Source organism: Coregonus lavaretus, assembly GCF_964263955.1.
Source record: "Coregonus lavaretus genome assembly, chromosome: 23".
Taxonomy (NCBI): Eukaryota; Metazoa; Chordata; class Actinopteri; order Salmoniformes; family Salmonidae; genus Coregonus; species Coregonus lavaretus.
In genome coordinates, this window is record NC_140010.1 from 43297903 (window position 1) to 43324652 (window position 26750).

Below are 26750 nucleotides of genomic sequence, written 5' to 3' on the forward strand. Positions count from 1 at the left end.
CCTCCCCTACCCTGGACGACGCTGGGCCAATTGTGCGCTGCCCCATGGGTCTCCCGGTCACGGCCGGCTACAACAGAGCCTGGATTCGAACCAGGATCTCTAGTGACACAGCTAGCACTGCAATGCAGTGCCTTAGACCACTGCGCCACTCGGGAGGTAGCACAACCAAATGTCAATGGAAAAACCATATCTGATTTTTGGTTTAGTTGTCATCTGAATGTGTTATCACTGCGCTTTCAACCATTTAAAAGCACAACAAAGTTCAAATGGGAATACAATGTCAGATATTTTTACAACAACTTATTGTGTTATCACCGTGCTTCATCTAATAGCACAACCAAATGACCTGGATTGCATTTGAGATTACATTAAAACAAGTGATGAATGCTGTTCAAGATTATGCACAGATTATTATAGCAATTGTGAAGAGCTCCACAGACCTGCGACCTTTGCATGCTATCTTGAACATGCACGCTTTCTATGATTACATAAGATTACATTTACAGTAATCTCAAAATGTGGCCATGGGTGTGTTACTCATTTTAAGGTTGAATAAATAGTGGTACATTAGTTTGTAAGATAGCCTGAACTTTATGCTATTTACTGTATTGCAAAAGTGATTTTGAATTGTGTTTGGTTATCAACGCAACCAAATATCAACATTTGAAGGAGATGTATCTTTTATGCCACTGACTTAGTCTGGCTTTAATTCCAGTTTGTCTACAAATTAATAATTAATATGCTGGATTCATGTCTCCATCTCAACCAAAAATCTAAGTTAAATAATAGGACTAAATGAGATTTTTGGTTGAGATGGAGACATGAATCCATCATCTAAATTATTAATTTGTAGACAAACTGGAATTAAACCCAGACTAAGTCCGTGGCACAGATGGAACTATCCAAGCAGAAGATACAGCTTCTTCAAATGTTGATATATGGTTGCATTGACAACCAAACACAGTTCAATATCCAGTTTGTCTACAAATTAATAATTGATATGTTGGATTCATGTCTCCATCTCAATCAAATAATCGGGGACTAAATCAAATCAAACTTTTAATGCACTTTAAATAAAGTTTGATTTGGTTTAGTCCTATTCTTTATCTATTTAGTTATTAAGAGATCTCTCAGTAATCATTCTCATGATAGAACATTGGTAGTAGTCAGTGACAAATATCAAAGCTGGGCTTGGTAAACACCCTGGATGAGAAACCAAATGGATAGCTGTAGATAGATCAACTGTCCAGTAGGAGGTGCTGCCCAGACTATTGTTTTTTTCTGATAGTGGATATAAAGTTGAAGATCTGACGTTGTTTCAAATGTACAAATTCAACATATTTTATACAAGATTTGTCTATGTTGAAAATTGGTTACCATGATGACATAATCCTGTGGTTGAAGTTTCACCCTCCAAACAACTTTTTGAGGACTTTTTTCAAATCCAATGTATTTTCCACATAGATTCCATTTCACAATATGTTGACAAATTAAGTTGAAACAACGTTGATTTAACCAGTTTGTGCCCGATGAGATACCACTGTATTTTTTTTCTCATTTTGTATCAAAAACAAGTTTTGGGTCATTGTTTGAAGAAATAAAATTGATTAAGTAGTTCTGTTGAAAGGTCATGAAAACAACTGGAAATATCTCTCTCACTCTCTCGTTCCCTATCTGGCTCTCTCTTTTTGTCTCTCTGGATCTGTGTGTGTGTGTCTGTCTCTTTTTCTGTCTCTCTCTTTCTATCTTTCTCTCTCTCTCTAGAAGACGACCAGTCTGCTGGGACTGCTCCTATGCTCCACCATCTCCTCGGCGATGCATACTTCACCCCCCGGGGGATACAACGAGATGCCCCCTCTCCCGTCCCCAGGCTCCGACGAGAGCCCCATCCCCCCTACTGACCTCCACATGTACCCAATGCCTGACTACCCTATGCCCACCAATAACCAGAACATGAATGCCCGCAACGGTCCCATGCTCCCCTCCGACTACCCCAATCCTGGCTTCTCCATGCCACCCAACCCTCACATGAACATGCCACCCAACCCTCACATGAACATGACTGGGAACTGGCGAACTGGCGAACTGCTGGTAGGTGAGGCCGGGTCGGAGCCGGACATGCTAGACATGTCATACTGCCAGACACTGCTGGAGGTGCCAGTGCCGCCCCCCATGGACCAGGTGCCCTGGTTCTGCATCTGCTCCCGCTGCAAGGCCAGCGTGGGACCCAAAGGAGACAGCGGAGATAGGGGCCTGCCAGGTATGTAGACAGGCATAGAACAGTATTCATTTATTTAGTACCTTTATTTTATTTGTATTTATGGTAGTCCCATTAGAAGTAGAAAAAGAAATGTACACTCTCTTAAAATGAAGGTGAAAAAATATGGTTTGTCTCAAATGGATCAAAAACATTTCGTTTTTTTTCACCCTAATTAGAAGTGTGGACCTTTTCTTTTGCTCTGGCAGTATTTTAGGTCTACACACCATCTTAACAAACGATACAACTAGCTGCATCCACTGTCTTTGCCTCATTCTCTGTTTTTCTCTCTGCCACTCTCAAGCATAGATATAATATATTAAATACAGTATATTAGCTAGCTACATATTGTTTACGTCGTTGTTCTTAACCCACAAAGGTATTCCAGGAAGTCCTGGGAGGAGAGGACTCACAGGGTTCAGAGGTCGGCCTGGGTTCGTGGGCCGCCAAGGACTGAAGGGTAAGTGATACTTGTCAATTCTGTTAAGACTAAAAAAAAAGCAAAAAAGCTGTGCACTGTTCCATATCTGAGCAGCGACGGTAATCCAAGCTTGCAGAAAATGATTTGCAACTTTCTTCTCTCTTTCTCTTACTTTATACCTCTCTGTTACAGGTCAGAAGGGAGATCAAAATGAGAAGGGCGAGCTTGGGCCAATGGGTTTCACCGGCACTAAGGGGGCCCGCGGCTTCAAAGGTTAGTCAAACAACAGATGCAGAACATAAACTAATCTCTCCAGCATCCAACTTTGGAACTTTAGATCTCATCTATGTGTGTGTGTGTGTGTGTGTGTGTGTGTGTGTGTGTGTGTGTGTGTGTGTGTGTGTGTGTGTGTGTGTGTGCCGTGTGCTGTGTGCCGTGTGTTTCAGGGGACAAAGGGGACCAGGGTCTGGAGGGTCCACAGGGAGAGATGGGGCCCCAGGGAGAGGTAGGGACCTGCCCTGCGTCCTGTGAAAGTGTCCAGGGCCATGCAGGACAACCAGGGATACCCGGACCGGCTGGAGCCAGGGGTCTCCCCGGGGTAGCTGGCCCTCCAGGGACTACGGGGCCCAAGGGCGACACAGGGGACATGGGTGCCCCTGGGGTCCCCGGGACGGATGGTGAGAAAGGTGAACTGGGAGCGGAGGGCGTGTGCAACTGCACAGATGGAGCAGACGGGGCAGACGGTCAACAAGGGATCCCAGGGCCCAAGGGAGAGCAGGGTGAGGTGGGCCCTCAGGGTGCCGTGGGCCTCAACGGTGAAAAGGGCAACCAGGGCGAACTCGGCATGATGGGCATTCCCGGACCGTGCTCGCCAACCATCCAGTCCTCATTCTCCGCCGCGCTCGGCACAATTTACCCACTACCGGACAAGCCCGTGCCGTTCACCCAAGTCATCACCAACCAGCAGTTTCATTTCGACCCCACCATTGGCATCTACAGGGCACCGGTGAACGGCACCTATGTCTTCAGCTACCACCTGGTGGTGTTCAGCAAGGTGCTGAAGGTGGGTCTGTTCCATAACTTCAACCCTATCGTGAAGACCACGGAGCCAGCCCATCTGGGCACCGCTAGCCAACAGGTGGTGCTCCACCTGGCCATGGGCGACCGGGTGTGGCTGCAGGTGAAGGACACCATCACCAACGGCATGTACGCTGACAACGAGAGCAGAAGCACCTTCTCTGGCTTCCTGCTCCACCCCGACTCCTGCGACTTGCCCTTGTTCCGAGACTTTCCTCCAGCAGCCGCTCCAAGTGGTGACGAGGGGACCTATAGTTGGGGGCAGATAGAGGGGCCAACCACCACCCCATCGCCTTAGTCAGTGAGAGTCAGTTACACAGACACAGGTTACACACACATATAATATGAAGACACACAATCCACACACACATACATTAACAAAGTTCTCAAAGGAAACACCAACACAGCACCTTCTATAAATCAGAAGCCATTTCGAATGGCCTGTTAGCTCTGGGTAGTTTTCTATAACATTAATGAAGCTAAACTTTGATCTCAAAGTAAAATTTCCCACAAAACGACCTATTTGTTTGACTGATTTGTTTATCTTAATGAGTGAGTGTGTTTATGATTGTGTTGTTTAGTAAAATCACTTATTCTTGCAAAGTGCCAATTTAGGAAATGTTATCCTTGGACGTTTGTGACCTCCACATTCACACATAAACTCCATATAACACAATCTCAGTTAGCTAGTTTTAACTTATCTGCTTTTGGATACAAAAATCCAACTTCATGTCGCTACACGCATGTTTATGATATTAGCGTTCTGATAATAAGAGCTATATTTTTTGGATTCATCATTAGAGCTATTGTCAAAAAAATATCAATCAGCATAAGACGGATAACCATTTCGACTGCATGAATACATTTTTCTTATGTCATCCACAAAATGTAATTAATGAACAGAGACGTTGTGGGCGTAGAGAGGAGGGGCTGCAACAGGATACTTGTGCTAGTTGTTTTCAAAGTAAAAGCTGTGTGACTATCTGACGTTACCTGACCATCGCTCCAGCTAGCGAGCTTTCGCCAGCTTAGTTATAAATAAGGGCCACCAACAAGTAACATTAGTTAGTTAGCTAGCTAGCTGACTTCCTTCAATGCTTGGTGGCTTTACTGACAGACAAGACAGGGAGCTTATATTAAAAGCCACCAAGCATCGAGCTAAAGGCTAAAGATAGCTAGCTATCATTCCAAACAGGTGTGTGTGTGTGTATCTGTCTGTCTGTCTGTACACTGTACAAGGATCGTTCAAGACTATCCAGCACCAGCTATGACATACCAAGATTTGAGCATCACCCTCTCTCTGCCATCAGGTGAGAATGACTTAAGTATCAACAATTGTCTATATGGTGTAGGTAGCTAGCTATAGGTGGTCATTCCCTCCATTTATAATGGCAGAGATGAAAGGAATTAGGATGGATCTATCAATTGTTCAATCATTCAAATATTCTCAATTATAAATAGTGTGTATATCTGTAAAGGACAAAGGTGTGAATACTGAGTATGCCTGCGTATGGCCACCACTACACATGCACCACTTGGTGAGATTGAAGCTGGCAGTGTTGAGGCTGGCACAACACTTCTGCCATTCCCTGCCTTACGTGGTATGGCTTTGTACAGTGCATTCGTAAAGTATTCAGACCCCTTGACTTTTTCCACATTTTGTTATGTTACAACCTTATTCTAAAATGGATTCAATTGTTTTTTCCCCCTCATTAATCTACACACAATACCCCATTATGGCAAAGCAAAAACCGTTTTTTTTGACATTTTTGCAAATGTATAAAGAATAAAAAACGGAAACAGTATATTTACAAAAGTATTCAGACCCTTTACTCAGTACATTGTTGAAGCACCTTTGGCAGCGATTACAGCCTCGAGTCTTCTTGGGTATGACGCTACAAGCTTGACAAACCTGTATTTGGGGAGTTTCTCCCATTCTTCTCTGCAGATCCTCTCAAGCTCTGTCAGATTGGATGGGGAGCGTCGCTGCACAGCTGTATTCAGGTCTCTCCAGAGACGTTCGATCGGGTTCAAGTCCAGGCTCTGGCTGGGTCACTCAATGACATTCAGACACTTGTCCTGAAGCAACTCCTGCGTTGTCTTGGCTGTGTTCTTAGGGTCGTTGTCCTGTTGGAAGCTGAACCTTCACCCCAGTCTGAGGTCCTGAGCGCTTTGGAGCAGGTTTTCATCAAGGATCTCTCTGTACTTTGCTCCGTTCATCTTTCCCTCGATCCTGACTAGTCTCCCAGTCCCTGCCGCTGAAAAACATCCCCACAGCATGATGCTGCCACCACCATGCTTCACCGTAGGGATGGTGCCAGGTTTCTTCCAGGCATGATGTTTGGCATTCAGGCCAAAGAGTTCAATCTTGGTTTCATCAAACCAGAGAATCTTGTTTCTCATGGTCTGAGAGTCCTTTAGGTGCCTTTTGGCAAACTCCAAGCGGGCTGTCGTGCCTTTTACTGAGGAGTGGCTTCCGTCTGGCCACTCTACCATAAAGGCCTGATTAGTGGAGTGCTGCAGAGATGGTTGTCCTTCTGGAAGGTTCTCCCATTTCCACAGAGGAACTCTGGAGCTCTGTCAGAGTGACCATCGGGTTCTTGGTCACCTCCCTGACCAAGGCCATTCTCCCCCGATTGCTCAGTTTGGCCTGGCGGCCAGCTCTAGGAAGAGTCTTCTTGATTCCAAACTTCTTCCATTTAAGAATGATGGAGGCCACTGTGTTCTTGGGGACCTTCAATGCTGCAGAAATGTTTTGGTACCCTTCCCCAGATCTGTGCCTCGACACAATCCTGTCTCAGAGCTTTACGGACAATTGCTTCGACCTCATGGCTTGGTTTTTGCTCTGACATGCACTGTCAACTGTGGGACCTTATATAGACAGGTGTGTGCCTTTCCAAATCATGTCCAATCAATTTAATGTACTACAAGTGGACTCCAATCAGGTTGTAGCAACATCTCAAGGATGATCAATGGAAATAGGATGCACCTGAGCTCAATTTCGAGTCTCATAGCAAAGGGTCTGAATACTTATGTAAATAAGGTATTTCTGTTTTTTTTTTTTTATACATTTGCAAAAATGTTTTTGTTATTATGGGGTATTTTGTGTAGATTAAAACCATATTTAATCAATTTTAGAATAAGGCTGCAACGTAACAAAATGTGGATAAAGTCAAGGTCAGAATACTTTCCGAATGCAATGTAAACTCAGCAAAAAAAGAAAAGTCCCTTTTTCAGGACCCTGTCTTTCAAAGATAATTCGTAAAAATTCAAATAACTTCACAGATCTTCATTGTAAAGGGTTTAAACACTGTTTGCCATGCTTGTTCAATGAACCATAAACAATTAATTAACATGCACCTGAGGAACGATCGTTAAGACACTAATAGCTTAGAGACGGTAGGCAATTAAGGTCATAGTTATGAAGACTTAGGACACTAAAGAGGCCTTTCTACTGACTCTGAAAAACACCAAAAGAAAAATGTCTAAGGTCCCTGCTCATCTGCGTGAACGTGCCTTAGTAATGCTGCAAGGAGACATGAGGACTGCAGATGTGGCCAGGGCAATAAATTGCAATGTCCGTACTGTGAGACACCTAAGACAGCATTACAGGGATACAGGACGGACAGCTGATCATCCTTGCAGTGGCAGACCACGTGTAACAACACCTGCACAGGATCGGTACATCCGAACATCACACCTGTGGGACAGGTACAGGATGGCAACAACTACCCGAGTAACACCAGGAACGCACAATCCCTCCATCACAAGTGTATGCACTCACTAACTGTAAGTCGCTCTGGAAAAGAGCGTCTGCTAAAATGACTAAAGTGTAAAATGTAAATCAGTGCTCAGACTGTCCGCAATAGGCTGAGAGAGGCTGGACTGGGGGCTTGTAGGCCTGTTGTAAGGCAGGTCCTCACCAGACATCACCGGCAACAACGTTGCCTATGGGCACAAACCCACCGTCGCTGGACCAGACAGGACTGGCAAAAAGTGCTCTTCACTGACAAGTCACGGTTTTGTCTCACCAGGGGTGATGGTCAGATTCACGTTTATCGTCGAAGGAATGAGCGTTACACCGAGGCCTGTACTCTGGAGCAGGATCGGTTTGGAGGTGGAGGGTCCGTCATGGTCTGGGGCGGTGTGTCACAGCATCATCGGACTGAGCTTGTTGTCATTGCAGAGAATCTCAAATCTCTGCGTTACAGGGAAGACATCCTCCTCCCTCATGTGGTACACTTCCTGCAGGCTCATCCTGACATGACCCTCCAGTATGACAATGCCACCAGCCATACTGCTCATTCTGTGCGTGATTTCCTGCAAGACAGGAATGTCAGTGTTATGCCATGGCCAGCCAAGAGCCTGGATTTCAATCCCATTGAGCACGTCTGGGACCTGTTGGATCGGAGGGTGATGGCTGGGGCCATTCCCCCCAGAAATGTCAGGGAACTTGCAGGTGTCTTGGTGGAAGAGTGGGGTAACATTTCACAGCAAGAACTGGCAAATCTGGTGCAGTCCATGAGGAGGAGATCCACTGCAGTACTTAATGCAGCTGGTGGCCACACCAGATACTGACTGTTACATTTGATTTTGACCCCCCCCCCTTTGTTCAGGGACACATTATTCCATTTCTGTTAGTCACATGTCTGTGGAACTTGTTCAGTTTATGTCACAGTTGTTGAATCTTGTTATGTTCATACAAATATTTACACATGTTAAGTTTGCTGAAAATAAATGCAGTTGACAGTGAGAGGAAGTTTCTTTTTTTGCTGAGTTTATATACTAGAGCCCTCAAACTACACTCTGGACCTTGAAGCCAGTTCCACTGCATTTTTTCATTGTTCCACTCTAATCAGGGACTGATTTATGTGGACAGAATTAATTTCCAGGTAGAACAGCAAACTTACTTACAAACATACACAGGTACACAGACACACTCACACACACACAGACACACACTATTAGGAATGTTCCCCTATTTACAGTGGCTTGCGAAAGTATTCACCCCCCTTGTCATTTTTCCTATTTTGTTGCCTTACAACCTGGAATTAAAATTGATTTTTGGGGGTTTGTATCATTTGATTTACACAACATGCCTACCACTTTGAAGATGCAAAATATTTTTGGGTGTGAAACAAACAACAAATAAGACAAAAAAACAGAAAACTTGAGCGTGCATAGCTATTTTTGCCCATTCTTCAAGGCAAAACTGCTCCAGCTCCTTCAAGTTATGTCAGTTGGTGTGAATAAAATTATTTATTTCATGTCTTGTATATTTTCCATGCTTTTTCTGTTAACAACTTTATCCTCGAATGTGATCATTTCAGTAACTGCTACTTTGCTTTGGTTCTGATGTAATCACCCAATACCGTTGAAGTCGGAAGTTTACATACACCTTAGCCAAATACATTTAAACTCAGTTTTTCACAATTCCTGACATTTAATCCTAGTAAAAATTCCCTGTCTTAGGTCAGTTAGGATCACCACTTTATTTTAAGAATGTGAAATGTCAGAATAATAGTAGAGAGAATTATTTATTTAATCTTTTATTTCATCACATTCCCATTGGGTCAGAAGTTTACATACACTCAATTAGTATTTGGTAGCATTGCCTTTAAATTGTTTAACCTGGGTCAAACGTTTCGGGTAGCCTTTCACAAGCTTCCCACAATAAGTTGGGTGAATTTTGGCCCATTCCTCCTGACAGAGCTGTTGTAACTAAGGTCAGGTTTGTAGGCCTCCTTGCTCGCACACGCTTTTTCAGTTCTGCCCACACATTTTCTATAGGATTGAGGTCAGGGCTTTGTGATGGCCACTCCAATACCTTGACTTTGTTGTCCTTAAGTCATTTTGCCACAACTTTGGAAGTATGCTTGAGGTCACTGTCCATTTCGAAGACCCATTTACGACCAAGCTTTAACTTCCTGACTGATGCCTTGAGATGTTGCTTCAACATATCCACATAATTTTCCTTCCTCATGATGCCATCTATTTTGTGAAGTGCACCAGTCCCTCCTGCAGCAAAGCACCCCCACAGCATGATGCTGCCACCCCCGTGCTTCAGGTTGGGATGGTGTTCTTCGGCTTGCAAGCGACCCCCTTTTTCCTCCAAACATAACGATGGTCATTATGGCCAAACAGTTCTATTTTTGTTTAATCAGACCAGAGGACATTTCTCCAAAAAGTACGATCTTTGTCCCAATGTGCAGTTGCAAACCGGACTCTGGCTTTTTTATGGCGGTTTTGGAGTAGTGGCTTCTTCCTTGCTGAGCGGCCTTTCGGGTTATGTCGATATAGGACTCGTTTTACTGTGGATATAGATACTTTTGTACCTGTTTCTTCCAGCATCTTCAAAAATAGAAAACATAAGCGTGCATAACTATTCACCACCCCACCCCAAAGTCAATACTTTGTAGAGCCACCTTCAGCAATTACAGCTCTTGGGGTATGTCTCTATATGCTTTGCACATCAATTCTACAATTCTCTTCTTCAATACAGTGGCTTGCGAAAGTATTCACCCCCATTGGCATTTTTCCTATTTTGTTGCCTTACAACCTGGAATTAAAATGGATTTTTGGGGGGTTTGTATCATTTGATTTACACAACATGCCTACCACTTTGAAGATACATTTTTTTTATTGTGAAACAAACAAGAAATAATACAAAAAAACAGAAAACTTGAACGTGCATAACTATTCACCCCCCCACACCCAAAGTCAATACTTTGTAGAGTCACCTTTTGCAGCAATTACAGCTGGAAGTCTCTTGGGGTTTGTCTCTATAAGCTTGGCACATCTAGCAACTGGGATTTTTGCCCATTCTTCCAGGCAAAACTGTTCCAGCTCCTTCAAGTTGGATGGGTTCTGCTGGTGTACAGCAATCTTTAAGTCATACCACAGATTCTCAATTGGATTGAGGTCTGGGCTTTGACTAGGCCATTCCAAGACATTTAAATGTTTCCCCTTAAACCACTCGAGTGTGGCTTTAGCAGTATGCTTAGGGTCATTGTCCTGCTGGAAGGTGAACCTCTGTCCCAGTCTCAAATCTCTGGAAGACTGAAACTGGTTTCCCTCAAGAATTTCCCTGTATTTAGCGCCATCCATCATTCCTTCAATTTTGACCAGTTTCCCAGTCCCTGCCGATGAAAAACATCCCCACAGCATGATGCTGCCACCACCATGCTTCACTGTGGGGATGGTGTTCTCGGGGTGATGAGAGGTGTTGGGTTTGCACCAGACATAGTGTTTTCCTTGATTGCCAAAAAGCTCAATTTTGGTCTCTGACCAGAGTACCTTCTTCCATATGTTTGGGGAGTCTCCCACATGTCTTTTGGTGAACACCAAACGTGTTTGCTTCTTTTTTTCTTCAAGCAATAGTTTTTTTCTGCCCACTCTTCCGTAAAGCCCAGCTTTGTGGAGTGTATGGCTTAAAGTAGTCCTATGGACAGATACTCCAATCTCCGCTGTGGAGCTTTGCAGCTCCTTCAGGGTTGTCTTTGGTCTCTTTGTTGCCTCTCTGATTAATGTCTTCCTTGCCTGGTCCGTGGGTTTTTGTGGGCGGCCCTCTCTTGGCAGGTTTGTTGTGGTGCCATATTCTTTCCATTTTTTAATAATGGATTTAGTGGTGCTCCGTGGGATGTTCAAAGTTTCAGATATTTTTTTATAACCCAACCCTGATCTGTACTTCTCCACATCTTTGTCCCTGACCTGTTTGGAGAGCTCCTTGGTCTTCATGGTGTTGCTTGGTGGTGAACCTTGCTTAGTGGTGTTGCAGACTCTGGGGCCTTTCAGAACAGGTGTATATATACTGAGATCATGTGACAGATCATGTGACACTTAGATTGCACACAGGTGGACTTTATTTAACTAATTATGTGACTTCTGAAGGTAATTGGTTGCACCAGATCTTATTTAGGGGCTTCATAGCAAAGGGGGTGAATACATATGTACACACCAATTTTCCATTATAAATTTTTTCGAATTCTTTGAAACAAGTTATTTTTTTAATTTCACTTCACCAATTTGGACTATTTTACATGAAATCCAAATAAAAATCCATTTAAATTACAGGTTGTAAAGCAACAAAATAAGAAAAACGCCAACGGGGATGAATACTTTTACAAGGCACTGTACATCTAAGCTCCATTGCCTTATCTACACCCAACATATTAGTATTGATACAATCCAGTCTAGACCTTAGATATGACATTGTGTGCTTATTTGCAGATAAATCCTTTCCTTATATAACATGTGTACTTACAATAACCCTACTCTTTAAGGAGTCTGGACTAATTACCTACATGACGCAGGTGCATTTCTATGAATAACTGATAGGAACCAGTCATATCAATGGATATAAGGATAGGAATAAAGAATACCATTTATATTTTCTACAATTGGAAAACTAGTGGGCAACAGTTACCATCTTTTTTGCCTCAATCTCCCCAAGTCCTGGAGCATCAGAGTAAATCAGGGGATTCAGATCCTCTTGACATTTACTGTTGGCCGTTTTAGCTCAGGGTCCTACTCCACCCTTTGATGCTTGGAGCTCTTTAATTGGCTATTAACCCATAGCTGGGGCAGTGGTTGGGCATGCACATTACACCTCTGTGGCCCACTGCTGCTGCAAGATCGCAAGCAGTTTAGCCTGAGTCGTAAATTAGCGAGTTACCATATGTGTTACCATGAGCAGGTACTGCAAGGGTCTGGGTAGTGGAGATGCTACTGCCAGGGGGAGGCTTACTACATCTAGTTTCAAGCTGTGGCCCTTGGTTACATCGCCTGACGTACCACTTACCCTGCTGTAGAACCAACAACACACAACTAACAAAGTAGGGATACAAAACTTTTTGTACTGTGGAGTGACATCTATTTTGGAAATTATACTCACTTTTGCAGCACAAGACATGATATGAATAGGATTGACTAGGGATAGCAGGAGGAGGATACGTGGTAGTATAAAGTTGGATGAAGTGAAGTTCTACATACAGTGGGGGAAAAAAGTATTTAGTCAGCCACAAATTGTGCAAGTTCTCCCACTTAAAAAGATGAGTGAGGCCTGTAATTTTAATCATAGGTACACGTCAACTATGACAGACAAATTGAGGAAAAAAAATCCAGAAAATCACATTGTAGGATCTTTTATGGATTTATTTGCAAATTATGGTGGAAAATAAGTATTTGGTCACCTACAAACAAGCAAGATTTCTGGCTCTCACAGACCTGTAACTTCTTCTTTAAGAGGCTCCTCTGTCCTCCACTCGTTACCTGTATTAATGGCACCTGTTTGAACTTGTTATCAGTATAAAAGACACCTGTCCACAACCTCAAACAGTCACACTCCAAACTCCACTATGGCCAAGACCAAAGAGCTGTCAAAGGACACCAGAAACAAAATTGTAGACCTGCACCAGGCTGGGAAGACTGAATCTGCAATAGGTAAGCAGCTTGGTTTGAAGAAATCAACTGTGGGAGCAATTATTAGGAAATGGAAGACATACAAGACCACTGATAATCTCCCTCGATCTGGGGCTCCACGCAAGATCTCACCCCATGGGGTCAAAATGATCACAAGAACAGTGAGCAAAAATCCCAGAACCACACGGGGGGACCTAGTGAATGACCTGCAGAGAGCTGGGACCAAAGTAACAAAGCCTACCATCAGTAACACACTACGCCGCCAGGGACTCAAATCCTGCAGTGCCAGACGTGTCCCCTGCTTAAGCCAGTACATGTCCAGGCCCGTCTGAAGTTTGCTAGAGTGCATTTGGATGATCCAGAACAGGATTGGGAGAATGTCATATGGTCAGATGAAACCAAAATATAACTTTTTGGTAAAAACTCAACTCGTCGTGTTTGGAGGACAAAGAATGCTGAGTTGCATCCAAAGAACACCATACCTACTGTGAAGCATGGGGGTGTAAACATCATGCTTTGGGGCTGTTTTTCTGCACAGGGACCAGGACGACTGATCCGTGTAAAGGAAACAATGAATGGGGCCATGTAGCGTGAGACTTTGAGTGAAAACCTCCTTCCATCAGCAAGGGCATTGAAGATTAAACGTGGCTGGGTCTTTCAGCATGACAATGATCCCAAACACACCGCCCAGGCAACGAAGGAGTGGCTTCGTAAGAAGCATTTCAAGGTCCTGGAGTGGCCTAGCCAGTCTCCAGATCTCAACCCCATAGAAAATCTTTGGAGGGAGTTGAAAGTCTGTGTTGCCCAGCGACAGCCCCAAAACATCACTGCTCTAGAGGAGATCTGCATGGAGGAATGGGCCAAAATACCAGCAACAGTGTGTGAAAACCTTGTGAAGACTTACAGAAAACTTTTGACCTGTGTCATTGCCAACAAAGGGTATATAACAAAGTATTGAGAAACTTTTGTTATTGACCAAATACTTATTTTCCACCATAATAATACATTCATTAAAGATCCTACAATGTGATTTTCTGGATTTTTTTTTCTCATTTTGTCTGTCATAGTTGACATGTACCTATGATGAAAATTACAAGCCTCTCTCATCTTTTTGTTACGGTCCGGCACTGTTGGTCCTGTTTCCGCTTGGACCTAGATCCTCAGACCAGTCAGAGGATCTAGGTCAGGGGGCGTGGCCATTCTCTATCATGCTCCGTTACCTCCAGCTGCGGCTCATTGTCATCAATCAAACAGCAGTTATCTACCCGGGCTGGACACCTCTCCAGCGCCAGTTCGTTCCTACACCACCTGTGGTAACTTGGCCCTGTACAGCAAATCTCAGTTTAGTTGTACTCTCTCAGTATTATAGTTGTTTCTGCCACGTTTGTAACCTGTCTCTCCTTCGACCAGATCCCGTCTGTTCCTGCTGCCTGCCTGCCTGCCATTCCCACGCCGCAACCTGCTCCTCTGTTGTCTGATATCCTTGTCATCCAGCTCTCAGGACTACTGGCTCTCCACCCCACTCAGCTCCTACCCCGGCCTGAAGCTACTCCACCTTGAACTGCTTCTCTCTGCCAAAACACGCTGAATAAACTACATCCTAATTCACCCTCTTTGTTCGTGTGTCCGTCTCTGCACCTGAGTCCCCCACCCAACCTAACAGAACGAACTGGCCAACATGGACTCAGCAGAGATGCCACATGAAACAACGGGTGATGGCGTACAACGCGCCCTCCATTCACAGGGAATGTTATTGGGACAACACGACCAACTCATCCGGACTCTATTGGATAACAACCAGCAGTTGTTGGATCAAGTATCTCATCTCACCTCTCAGGTAGTTAACCTGGTAACACTCACTACCCTTCCTCCCTCTGTTTCTCCTCCACCTGTTCCTCCTACAGTGGCTCCAGGCTCGGCTTCCGCTCCTGCCCTTCGGGAACCCCCTACAACCTCACCCGAACCTTTCACCGGGGACCTGAACAAGTGCCGTGGTTTCCTGCTTCAGTGCCGCTTGGTGTTCCAACAGAAGCCCCTGTCCTTCTCCACGGAATCCTCAAAGGTACATTACGCTCTGGGGTTACTGAGGGGCAAAGCTTTGATTTGGGCAGAAGCGGCTTGTTCTACTCAGCAGATTGCCAGCCTGTCGTTTGACGATTTTTCCTCTCAATTGGAAATTGTGTTTGATCACCCGGACTATGCCGGGACCGCCACAAAGAGACTGTTGAAGCTACGACAGGGCACGGGTAGCGTGGCTGAATACGCCATTGATTTTTGGACCTTGGCAGCCGATTCCAAGTGGAATGACGAAGCTCTTCAGGGAGCGTTTGTTAACGGTTTGAGTGACACGATCAAGGATGAACTAGCTGTTCGTGATGAGCCTGCTAACCTTCATTCTCTCGTTTCCCTTGCTACACGAATAGACAACAGGCTACGGGAGAGGAGACAGGAGAGGGGCGGTCGGGTCCGCACCACAGGCGGGGCCCCCTCGCTTTCTGCAACCCGAGCAACACCACCACTCGGACACCGCCCACACACCTCAGCGGATCCCTCCACGGAACTAGACGAGCCCATGCAGCTGGGCCGTGCTCGTCTGTCCCCTGCCGAAAAGGAACGGCGCGTGCGGGCTGGTGAGTGCATTTACTGTGGGGACCGCACTCATTTCCTGGTTAACTGTCCGGTTCGCCCAAAAGACCAAGCTCGCAAGTAAAGGTGGGCGTACTTGCGAGTGCTACACCTGACTCAATGCCCACAGCACCCCGTCTAGTTATCCCAGCTACAGTCCAGTTCAGGAATCTGTCTCTCCCATTAGCTGCCCTCATTGACTCTGGTGCTGAGGATAGTTTCCTTGACGTTAACCTGGTCACTCAGGCTGAGATCCCTGTTAAGCCCCTGCCTAAGCCTATTACAGTAACCGCTATAGACGGCCGTCAGTTTGCCAATATCACCCACCAAACTGTCCCCGTTTCTCTCATGCTGTCCGGCAATCACAAAGAAACCATCCAGTTTAAAGTAGTCTCCTCCTCGGCCTCCCCCCTTATCCTCGGTTTCCCTTGGCTTAGCCTTCACAATCCCCATATTGACTGGCAAAACCACAAGATACACAGTTGGAGCACTCACTGCCATTCTGCTTGCCTTGGGTCGGCTATTCCGCCCTCGGTAGGTTCCCCTGCTTCCCCTGTCAAAACCCCAGACCTCTCTTCAGTCCCTGAGGAGTACTTGGACCTGGCCGAGGTATTCAGTAAGTCCAAGGCACTTTCACTACCACCTCATAGGCCATACGATTGCGCTATTGAGTTACTGCCTGGAGCCCCTTTGCCGTCCAGTCGGCTTTTCAATCTGTCCCGTCCGGAGAGAGAAGCTATGGAAACCTACATAGGCGACTCCCTAGCCTCTGGCATCATTCGTCCCTCATCTTCCGCTGTTGGTGCTGGGTTTTTTTTTGTAGAGAAGAAGGACAAAACATTACGCCCCTGCATTGACTACAGAGGACTAAATAACATCACAGTCAGAAATACATACCCCCTGCCTCTCATCAACTCAGCCTTTGAACCCCTTCATGGTGCCACCGTGTTTACCAAACTCGACCTGCGTAACGCTTACCACCTCGTTAGGATCAGGCAGGGAGACGAATGGAAAACTGGGTTCAATACCCCTCTCGGACACTTTGAATACCTAGTCATGCCATTCGGTCTCACCAACGCCCCAGCAGTGTTTCAGGCCATGGTTAACGATGTGTTGAGGGATTTTCTACACCGTTTTGTGTTTGTCTATTTGGATGACATTCTTATATTCTCTAAGTCACAGGATGAACACGTCTCCCACGTCCGTCTGGTTCTCCAACGCCTACTGGAGAATAAACTGTATGTGAAAGCAGAAAAATGTGAGTTCCACTGGCAGTCCGTCCCCTTTTTGGGCTTTATTATCGAGCGAGGACAAGTGTCACCAGACCCTGACAAGATCAGAGCGGTTGTGGAGTGGCCCACACCCACGTCTCGGAAGCAGCTACAACGCTTCCTGGGCTTCGCCAACTTCTACCGCCGCTTCATCAGGGGTTTCAGCCGAGTGGTTGCCCCCCTGACCAAGCTCACCTCCCCAAAGGTGCCATTCCTGTGGACGCCTGAGGCCGAGTCAGCCGTGAGTACATTGAAGGAACTGTTCACCACCTCACCTGTTCTTATTCATCCAGACACTAGCTTGCAGTTTATTGTGGAAGTGGACGCCTCTGATTCGGGGGTGGGGGCTGTCCTGTCACAACGTTCCCCCACGGACCAGAAGCTCCATCCTGTGGCCTTTTTCTCCAGGAGATTGACCCCTGCTGAGAAGAACTACGACGTGGGTAACCGGGAGTTGCTTGCTGTCAAGTTGGCGTTGGAGGAGTGGAGGCACTGGCTAGACGGAGCAGAGCAACCCTTCATAGTCTGGACAGACCACAAGAACCTGGCTTACATCCAGTCCTCCAAGAGGCTAAACTCCCGTCAGGCCAGATGGGCTCTGTTCTTCAGCAGGTTCAAGTTTATTTTAACATATCGTCCTGGCACACGTAATGTCAAGCCTGATGCTCTCTCTCGCCAGTTTACAGACAATGAAGACTCCAGCAATCCTGAACCTGTTCTGCCCGCTTCCTGTTTGGTGGCGGCTGTTCGCTGGGAAATCGAGTCCCTCGTCCGATCGGCACAAGAGTCGGAACCTGGACCGGCCGATGGCCCCCCCGACCTTCTCTATGTTCCCGCAGCCGTGCGGCCACAAGTGCTCAACTGGATCCACACCTCGCGCTTCTCCTGCCACCCTGGTATGAACCGTACACTGTCGCTACTGAAGAGGCACTTTTGGTGGCCATCCGTCGAGACTGACGTCCGGGAGTACGTGGCGGCCTGTTCCATCTGTGCCCAAAATAAGGCTTCCCACCGGGCTCCTTCGGGCCTGCTGCGGCCTCTCCCAGTCCCGAGTCGTCCTTGGTCTCACGTGGCTTTGGACTTCGTCACTGGGCTTCCTATGTCTGAGGGTAATGACACCATACTCACCATCGTGGACAGATTCTCTAAATCTGCCCATTTTGTTGCATTACCAAAATTACCGTCTGCCAGTGAGACAGCCGACCTCTTTGTCCTACATGTATTCCGTCCCCATGGAATACCTGTGGACATAGTGTCCGATAGAGGTCCACAGTTCATTTCTCGGGTATGGAAGGAGTTTTGTTCTGCTCTGGGTGCCTCTGTCAGTCTCTCATCAGGTTTCCATCCCCAGTCCAATGGTCAGACTGAGAGGACCAATCAGGACCTGGAGGCTGCTCTACGCTGTGTGACATCCCAAAACCCGTCCACCTGGGCCAAACACCTCCCGTGGGTCGAATATGCCCACAATTCCCTCACCTCATCTGCCACCGGCCTTTCACCATTTGAGGCGGCTTTGGGGTACCAACCGCCATTGTTCCCGTCTCAGGAAAAGGAGTTAACCGTCCCGTCAGTTCAGGATAACCTTCGTCGCTGCCGCAAGGTGTGGGTGGACACCCGTGAGGCCCTTCTACGGACAGCAGAGCGTAACAAGAGGGTGGCGGACAGGCACAGGGTAGTCGCTCCCCAGTTCCAGCCTGGTCAGCGAGTCTGGCTCTCCTCCAGCAACATCCCCCTGCGCACTGACTCCCGTAAGCTGTCGCCCCGGTATTTGGGTCCTTTCGAGATCGACTCCATCATCAACCCTTCGGCTGTTCGGTTGAAGCTTCCCCAGGCCATGAGAGTCCATCCTACATTTCACGTGTCCCAGCTGAAGCTGGTCTCCTCCAGCCCTTTGTGTCCGCCTGTGGATCCCCCTCCGCCACCGCGTATTATTGACGACCATCCAGCCTACACGGTGCGGAGACTGCTGGACGTCCGGAGGCGTGGTAGAGGGCTTCAGTACCTGGTGGACTGGGAGGGATACGGTCCCGAGGAGAGGTCCTGGATTCCCCGACGATTTATACTGGATCCACAGCTAGTGGCTGACTTCCATAGGGACCACCCTGACAAGCCGGGTGGGTCGCCGGGTGGCGCCCGTTGAGGGGGGGGGTACTGTTACGGTCCGGCACTGTTGGTCCTGTTTCCGCTTGTTTCCCTTTTCCTTTTTTCCCTGTGTGTGTGTGTTGTCTGTGTCTGTCTCCCCCTGCTGTGCAGACCAGTCAGAGGATCTAGGTCAGGGGGCGTGGCCATTCTCTATCATGCTCCGTTACCTCCAGCTGCGGCTCATTGTCATCAATCAAACAGCAGTTATCTACCCGGGCTGGACACCTCTCCAGCGCCAGTTCGTTCCTACACCACCTGTGGTAACTTGGCCCTGTACAGCAAATCTCAGTTTAGTTGTACTCTCTCAGTATTATAGTTGTTTCTGCCACGTTTGTAACCTGTCTCTCCTTCGACCAGATCCCGTCTGTTCCTGCTGCCTGCCTGCCTGCCATTCCCACGCCGCAACCTGCTCCTCTGTTGTCTGATATCCTTGTCATCCAGCTCTCAGGACTACTGGCTCTCCACCCCACTCAGCTCCTACCCCGGCCTGAAGCTACTCCACCTTGAACTGCTTCTCTCTGCCAAAACACGCTGAATAAACTACATCCTAATTCACCCTCTTTGTTCGTGTGTCCGTCTCTGCACCTGAGTCCCCCACCCAACCTAACACTTTTTAAGTGGGAGAACTTGCACAATTGGTGGCTGACTAAATACTTTTTTTCCCCACTGTATACTGTAACTCTTGAACTTGCTGACTTCAAATGGTTATCTTAACATTGCTTATTTTTTGGTGTACCATCTTATTATTTCGCAAACAAAGGAATACCCAATCACTTGGCAGAGGATGGATGCCCAAAAAAGATTGGGGACGAGCTGGTGCCTTGCGCCATGGTAGCGGCAGACATGTATAGGGAAGACCACATTGACCAGGGTATCAATCTTTGGGACGGATCCCTTCTCATCTTAAGAGAACACAGCAAGGTCAGAGTATCCTGACGTGTCAGTACCATTTGATAACACAGTAAATTACAATTATGGTCCATTCAAGAGGCCCTGGGATACCTTGTAATCACAACAGAGAGATTTGCTGCTAGTTAGTGCTGCTGTGTGTTTTAGCGGTAACTGTGTTTTCTGTTTCTTTTTTATTTCTAGAATTTCTGTGAAATACAAGTAATACACCTCCATACACTAACACCAAGTGAAGAACATACATCATTGAAAACACAACATTTTTGACATTTTACAGAACCAAGACCTACATTTCACATAAGACATGAACAATTGTTGAGATGGCGCCGGAGAAGATGGCTGCCGTTTTACAGCCCTCTAACCAATTGTACTATTATGTGTGTTTTTTCGCGTTATTTGTAATTTATTTTGTACATAATATTTCTGCCACCGTCTCTTATGACCAAAAAGAGCTTCTGGATATCAGGACAGTGATTACTCACCTCGTATTGGACAAATATTTTTTTCTTCAACGAGTCGGACTCGAAGGATATTCTACAGACAGGCCCAAATCCCCATCATTCGCATGAGAAAGAGACGGCGATATCGTGGACGTAGGTCGGGGTGCCTTGTAAGGATCCGACGGCGAGCGAGTAAACTGCCTCTTCCATCAATCCTATTAGTCAATGTTCAATTATTTGAAAACAAATTGGATGACCTAAGACTAAGGTTATCCTACCAATGGGACATTAAAAACTGTAATATATTATGTTTCACAGAGTCGTGGCTGAACGACGACATGGATAACATACAGTTAGCGGGCTATACGTTACATCAGCAGGATAGAACGGCTGACTCCGGTAAGACAAGGGGTGGCGGTCTGTGTATATTTGTAAACAACAGCTGGTGCACAAAATCTAATACTAAGGAAGTCCCGAGGTTTTGCTCGCCTGAGGTAGAGTATCTCATGATAAGCTGTAGACCACACTATTTACCAAGAGAGTTTTCATCTATATTTTTTGTAGCTGTCTATCTACCACCACAAACTAATTATGCCACTAAGGTTGCACTCAATGAGCTGTGGTCCTCTGTAGCTCAATTGGTAGAGCATGGCGCTTATAACGCCAGGGTAGTGAGTTTGATCCCTGGGACCACCCATATACGTAAAAATGTATGTACACATGACTGTAAGTCGCTTTGGATAAAAGCGTCTGCTAAATGGCATATTATTATAAGGCCATAAGCAAACAGGAAAACACCAGACGCAACGCTCCTAGTAGCCAGGGACTTTAATGCAGGGAAACTTAAATCCGTTCTACCTAATTTCTATCAGCATGTTAAATGTGCAACCAGAGGAAAAAAAACTCCAGATCACCTTTACTCCACACACAGAGACACATACAAAGCTCTCCCTCGCCCTCTATTTGGCAAATCTGACCATAACTCTATCCTCCTGATTCTTGCTTATAAGCAAAAACTAAAGCAGGAAGCACCAGTGACTCGGTCAATAAAAAAGTGGTCAGATGACGCAGATGCTAAGCTACAGGACTGTTTTGCTAGCACAGACTGGAATATGTTACGGGATTCTTCAGATAGCATTGAGGAGTACACCACATCAGTCACTGGCTTCATCAATAAGTGCATCGATGATGTCGTCCCCACAGTGACCGTACGTACATACCCCAACCAGAAGCCATGGATTACAGGCAACATCCGCACTGAGCTAAAGGGTAGAGCTGCCGCTTTCAAGGAGCGGGACTCTAACCCGGAAGCTTATAAGAAATCCCGTTATATCCTCAGATGAACCATCAAACAGGCAAAGAGTCAATTCAGGACTAAGATTCAATCGTACTACACCGGCTCTGACGCTTGTCGGTAGAGCATGGCGCTTGCAACGCCAGGGTTGTGGGTTCGTTTCCCACAGGGGGCCAGTATGAAAATGTATGCACTCACTAACTGTAAGTCGCTCTGTACAAGAGCGTCTGCTAAATGACTAAAATGTAAATGTAAACATTGCAGGGCTTGAAAACTATTACATACTACAAAGGGAAGCACAGCCGCGAACTGCCCAGTGACACAAGCCTACCAGACAAGCTAAATCCCTTCTATGCTCGCTTCGAGGCAAGCAACACTGAAGATTGCATGAGAGCACCAGCTGTTCCGGATGACTATGTGATCACGCTCTCCGTAGCCGATTTGAGTAAGACTTTTAAGCAGGTCAACATTCACAAGGCCGCAGGGCCAGACGGATTACCAGGATGTGTACTCTGAGCATGTGCTGACCAACTGGCAAGTGTCTTCACTGACATTTTCAACATGTCCCTTACTGAGTCTGTAATACCAACATGTTTCAAGCAGACCACCATAGTCCCTGTGCCCAAAGACACTAAGATAACCTACCTAAATGACTACCGACCCATGGCACTCAAGTCTGTAGCCATGAAGTGCTTTGAAAGGCTGGTCATGGCTCACATCAACAGCATTATCCCAGAAACCCTAGACCCACTCCAATTTGCATACCGCCCCAACAGATCCACAGATGATGCAATCTCTATTGCACTCCAACACTGCCCTTTCCCATCTGGACAAGAGGAACACCTACGTGAGAATGCTATTAATTGACTTCTGAGAGAGAGAGAGAGAGAGAGAGAGAGAGAGAGAGAGAGAGAGAGAGAGAGAGAGAGAGAGAGAGAGAGAGAGAGTTGGAGATGAGATTCAGATGGGCTAGTAATGTATTCCAGACCTTAATGAATGCAGCTGTTTGATGGGTTGTTGACATTGTGATTTGTTCCACGTGTACATATTTAATGATCAGATGGTGTCAATACTGTATGGAGTTGTTATTTTAGTTCTTCCAGTTTTGAAATATGCATTTCTTCCCCAGAAGCAAAATAAATCCAGATAAGTTGGTTTTGGTAGGGTAGATCAAGGTTGCCCAGGTCACCTGGTCACCCAGGTCACCCTGGCGTTGCACCAAGGAGACCAAAGAGCCTTTTTGAAATTATTACTTGTTAAATAAAATCTCTTTCTCTGAGCAATTGTGTTAGTATAAAATAATGTAATTTGAAAAACTGTGGGAGCATACAATATAGCTTTGTATTTGTGTGATTTATTTTATAGTCTTTTTCAAACCAAATCCAATTTTATTGGTCGCATAAACATATTTAGCAGATATTATTGCGGGTGTAGTGAAATGCTTGTGTTCCTAGCTCCAACAGTGCACTAATATCTAACAATACACAACAAATCTAAAAAGTAAAAGAATGGAATTAATAAATAAATATTAGGACGATCAATTTAAATATATACACTTTTTATACAAAAGTATGTGGACATCCCTTCAAATTAGTGGATTCGGCTATTTCAGCCACAACTGTTGCTGACAGGTGTATAAAATCGAGCACACAGCCATGCAATCTCCATAGACAAACATTAGCAGTAGAATGGCCTTACTGAAGAGCTCAGTAACTTTCAAAGTGGTACCGTCATAGGATGCCACCTTTCCAACAAGTCAGTTTGTCAAATTTCTGCCCTGCTAGAGCTGCCCCGGTCAACTGTAAGTGCTGTTATTGTGAAGTGGAAACATCTAGGAGCAACAACAGATCAGCCGCGAAGTGTTACGACACACAAGCTCACAGAACGGGACCGCCGAGTACTTAAGCGCGCAGCGCGTAAAGATCTTATGTCCTAGGTTGCAACACTTACTACGTCAGCACAATAACTGTTCGTCGGGAGCTTCATGAAATGGATTTCCATGGCCAAGTAGCTGCACACAAGCCTAAGATCACCATGCGCAATGCCAAGTGTCGGCTGGAATGGTATAAAGCTCGCCGCCATTGAACTCTGGAGCAGTGGAAACGCGTTCTCTGGAGTGATAAATCATGCTTCACCATCTGGCAGTCTGACGGCCGAATCAGGTTTTGGCGGATGTCAGGAGAACACTACCTGCCCCAATGCATAGTGCCAACTGTAAAGTTTGGTGGGGCTGTTTTTCATGGTTCGGACAAGGCCCCTTAGTTCCAGTGAAGGGAAATGTTAACACTACAGCATACAATTACATTCTAGAAGATTCTGTGCTTCCAACTTTGTGGCAACAGTGAGATGTTCGATGAGCAAGTGTCTACATACATACAACTCCTGAGTGGCGCAGTGGTCTAAGGCACTGCATCGCAGTGCTAACTGTGCCACTAGAGATCCTGGTTCGAATCCAGGCTCTGTCGCAGCCGGCCGCGACCAGGAGACTCATGGGCGACGCACAATTGGCCCAGCGTCGTCCAGGGTAGGGGAGGGAATGGCCGGCAGGGATGTAGCTCAGTTGATAGAGCATGGCGTTTGCAACGCCAGGGTTGTGGGTTCGATTCCCACGAGGGGCCAGTATAAAAAAAAAAATTTATTCACTAACTGTAAGTCGCTCTGGATAAGAGCGTCTGCTAAATGACTAAAATGTAAATGTAAAATGTATACATAACTTGCAAATAAATTCATTAAAAATCCTACAATGTGATTTTCTGGATTTTTTCTCTCAATTTGTCTGTCATAGTTGACGTGTACCTATGATGAAAATTACAGGCCTCTCTCATCTTTTAAGTGGGAGAACTTGCACAATTGGTGGCTGACTAAATACTTTTTTTCCCCACTGTATGTGATGGGATGTATAGACGTTATGGACAGCATATGGATAGAATATGTAGTATATCTGTAGAATACGTAGGATAGAATGGTATATGTACAGCAATATTTATATAGGATAGGCCTTGACTAGAATACAATATATACAGTTGAAGTCGGAAGTTTACATACACCTTAGCCAAATACATTTAAACTCAGTTTTTCACAATTCCTGACATTTAATGCTAGTAAAAAGTCCCTGTCTTAGGTCAGTTAGGATCACTACTTTATTTTAAGAATGTGAAATGTCAGAATAATAGTAGAGAGAATGATTCATTTCAGCTTTTATTTATTTCATCACATTCCCAGTGGGTCAGAAGTTTACATACACTCAATTAGTATTTGGTAGCATTGCCTTTAAATTGTTTAACTTGGGTCAAACGTTTCGGGTAGCCTTCCACAAGCATCCCACAATAAGTTAGGTGAATTTTGGCCCATTCCTCCTGACAGAGCTGGTGTAACTGAGTCATGTTTGTAGGCCTGCTTGGTCGCACACGCTTTTTCAGTTCTGCCCACAAAATGTCTATTGGATTGAGGTCAGGGCTTTGTGATGGCCACTCCAATACCTTGACTTTGTTGTCCTTAAGCCATTTTGCCACAACTTTGGAAGTATGCTTGGAGTCATTGTCCATTTCGAAGACACATTTGCGACCAAGCTTTAGCTTCCTGACTGATGTCTTGAGATGTTGCTTCAACATATCCACGTAATTTTCCTTGCTCATGATGCCATCTATTTTCTGAAGTGCACCAGGCCCTCCTGCAGAAAAGCACCCCCACAGCATGGTGCTGCCACCTCCGTGCTTCACGGTTAGGATGGTGTTTTGCTCCAAACATAATGATGGTCATTATGGACAAACAGTTCTATTTTTGTTTCATCAGACCAGCAAAACAGTCCTGTAGCTTAGTATCTGTGTCATCTGAACACTTTTTTATTAACCGAGTCACTGGTGCTTCCTGCTTTAATTTTTGCTTATAAGCAGGAATCAGGAGGATAGTTATGGTCAGATTTTCCAAATGGAGGGTGAGGGAGAACTTTGTACGCGTCTCTGTGTGTGGAGTAAATGTGGTCTAGAGTTTTTTTCCCTCTGTTTTCTTCCCTCTGGTTGCACATTTAACATGCTGGTAGAAATTAGGTAGAAAATATTTAAGTTTCCCTGCATTAAAGTCCCCGGCCACTAGGACCGCTGCCTCTGGATGAGCATTTTCCTTTTTACTTATGGCCTTATACAGCTCATTGATTGCAATCTTAGTGCCAGCATCGGTTTGTGGTGGTAAATAGACAGCTACGAAAAATATAGATGAAAACTCTCTTGGTAAATAGTGTGGTCTACAGCTTATCATGAGATACTCTACCTCCGGTGAGCAAAACCTTGAGACTTCCTTAGTATTAGATTTTATGCGCCAGCTGTTGTTTACAAATATACACAGACCACCACCCCTTGTCTTACCGGAGTCAGCCGTTCTATCCTGCCGATGTAGCGTATATCCCGCCAGCTGTATGTTATTCATGTCGTCGTTCAGCCACGACTCGGTGAAACATAAGATATTACAGTTTTTAATGTCCTGTTGGTAGGATAACCTTAGTCTTAGGTGGTCCAATTTGTTTTCAAATGATTGAACATAGGCTAATAAGATTGATGGGAGCGGCAGTTTACTGGCTCGCCGCCAGATCCTTACAAGGCACCCTGACCTACGTTCACGATATCTCTGTCTTTTTCTCCTTTGAATGACGGGGATTTGGGCCTTGTCGGGTGTCTGTAGAATATCCTTCGAGTCCGACTCGTTGAAGAAAAAATATTAGTCCAATACAAGGTGAGTAATCGCTGTCCTGATATCCAGAAGCTATTTTTGGTCATAAGAGACGGTGGCAGAAACATTATGTACAGAATAAAATACAAATAACGCGAAAAAACACACATAGTAGTACAATTGGTTAGAGGGCTGTAAAACGGCAGCCATCTTCTCCAGTGCCAATGTACAT

The 26750-nt window shown here is 45.6% G+C and overlaps 1 protein-coding gene across 1 annotated transcript; it reads left to right on the forward strand.

Moving 5' to 3' along the window:
- Positions 1-1815: 1815 nt before the first annotated feature.
- On the forward strand, positions 1816-4053 carry LOC311150532 (uncharacterized protein; the record flags this gene model as incomplete). Its single annotated transcript, XM_084188013.1, has 4 exons — positions 1816-2260; positions 2637-2717; positions 2871-2951; positions 3125-4053. 4 exons carry the CDS (start codon positions 1816-1818, stop codon positions 4051-4053), a joined length of 1536 nt encoding a protein of 511 aa, XP_084044139.1.
- Between the last annotated feature and the right edge of the window lie 22697 nt (positions 4054-26750).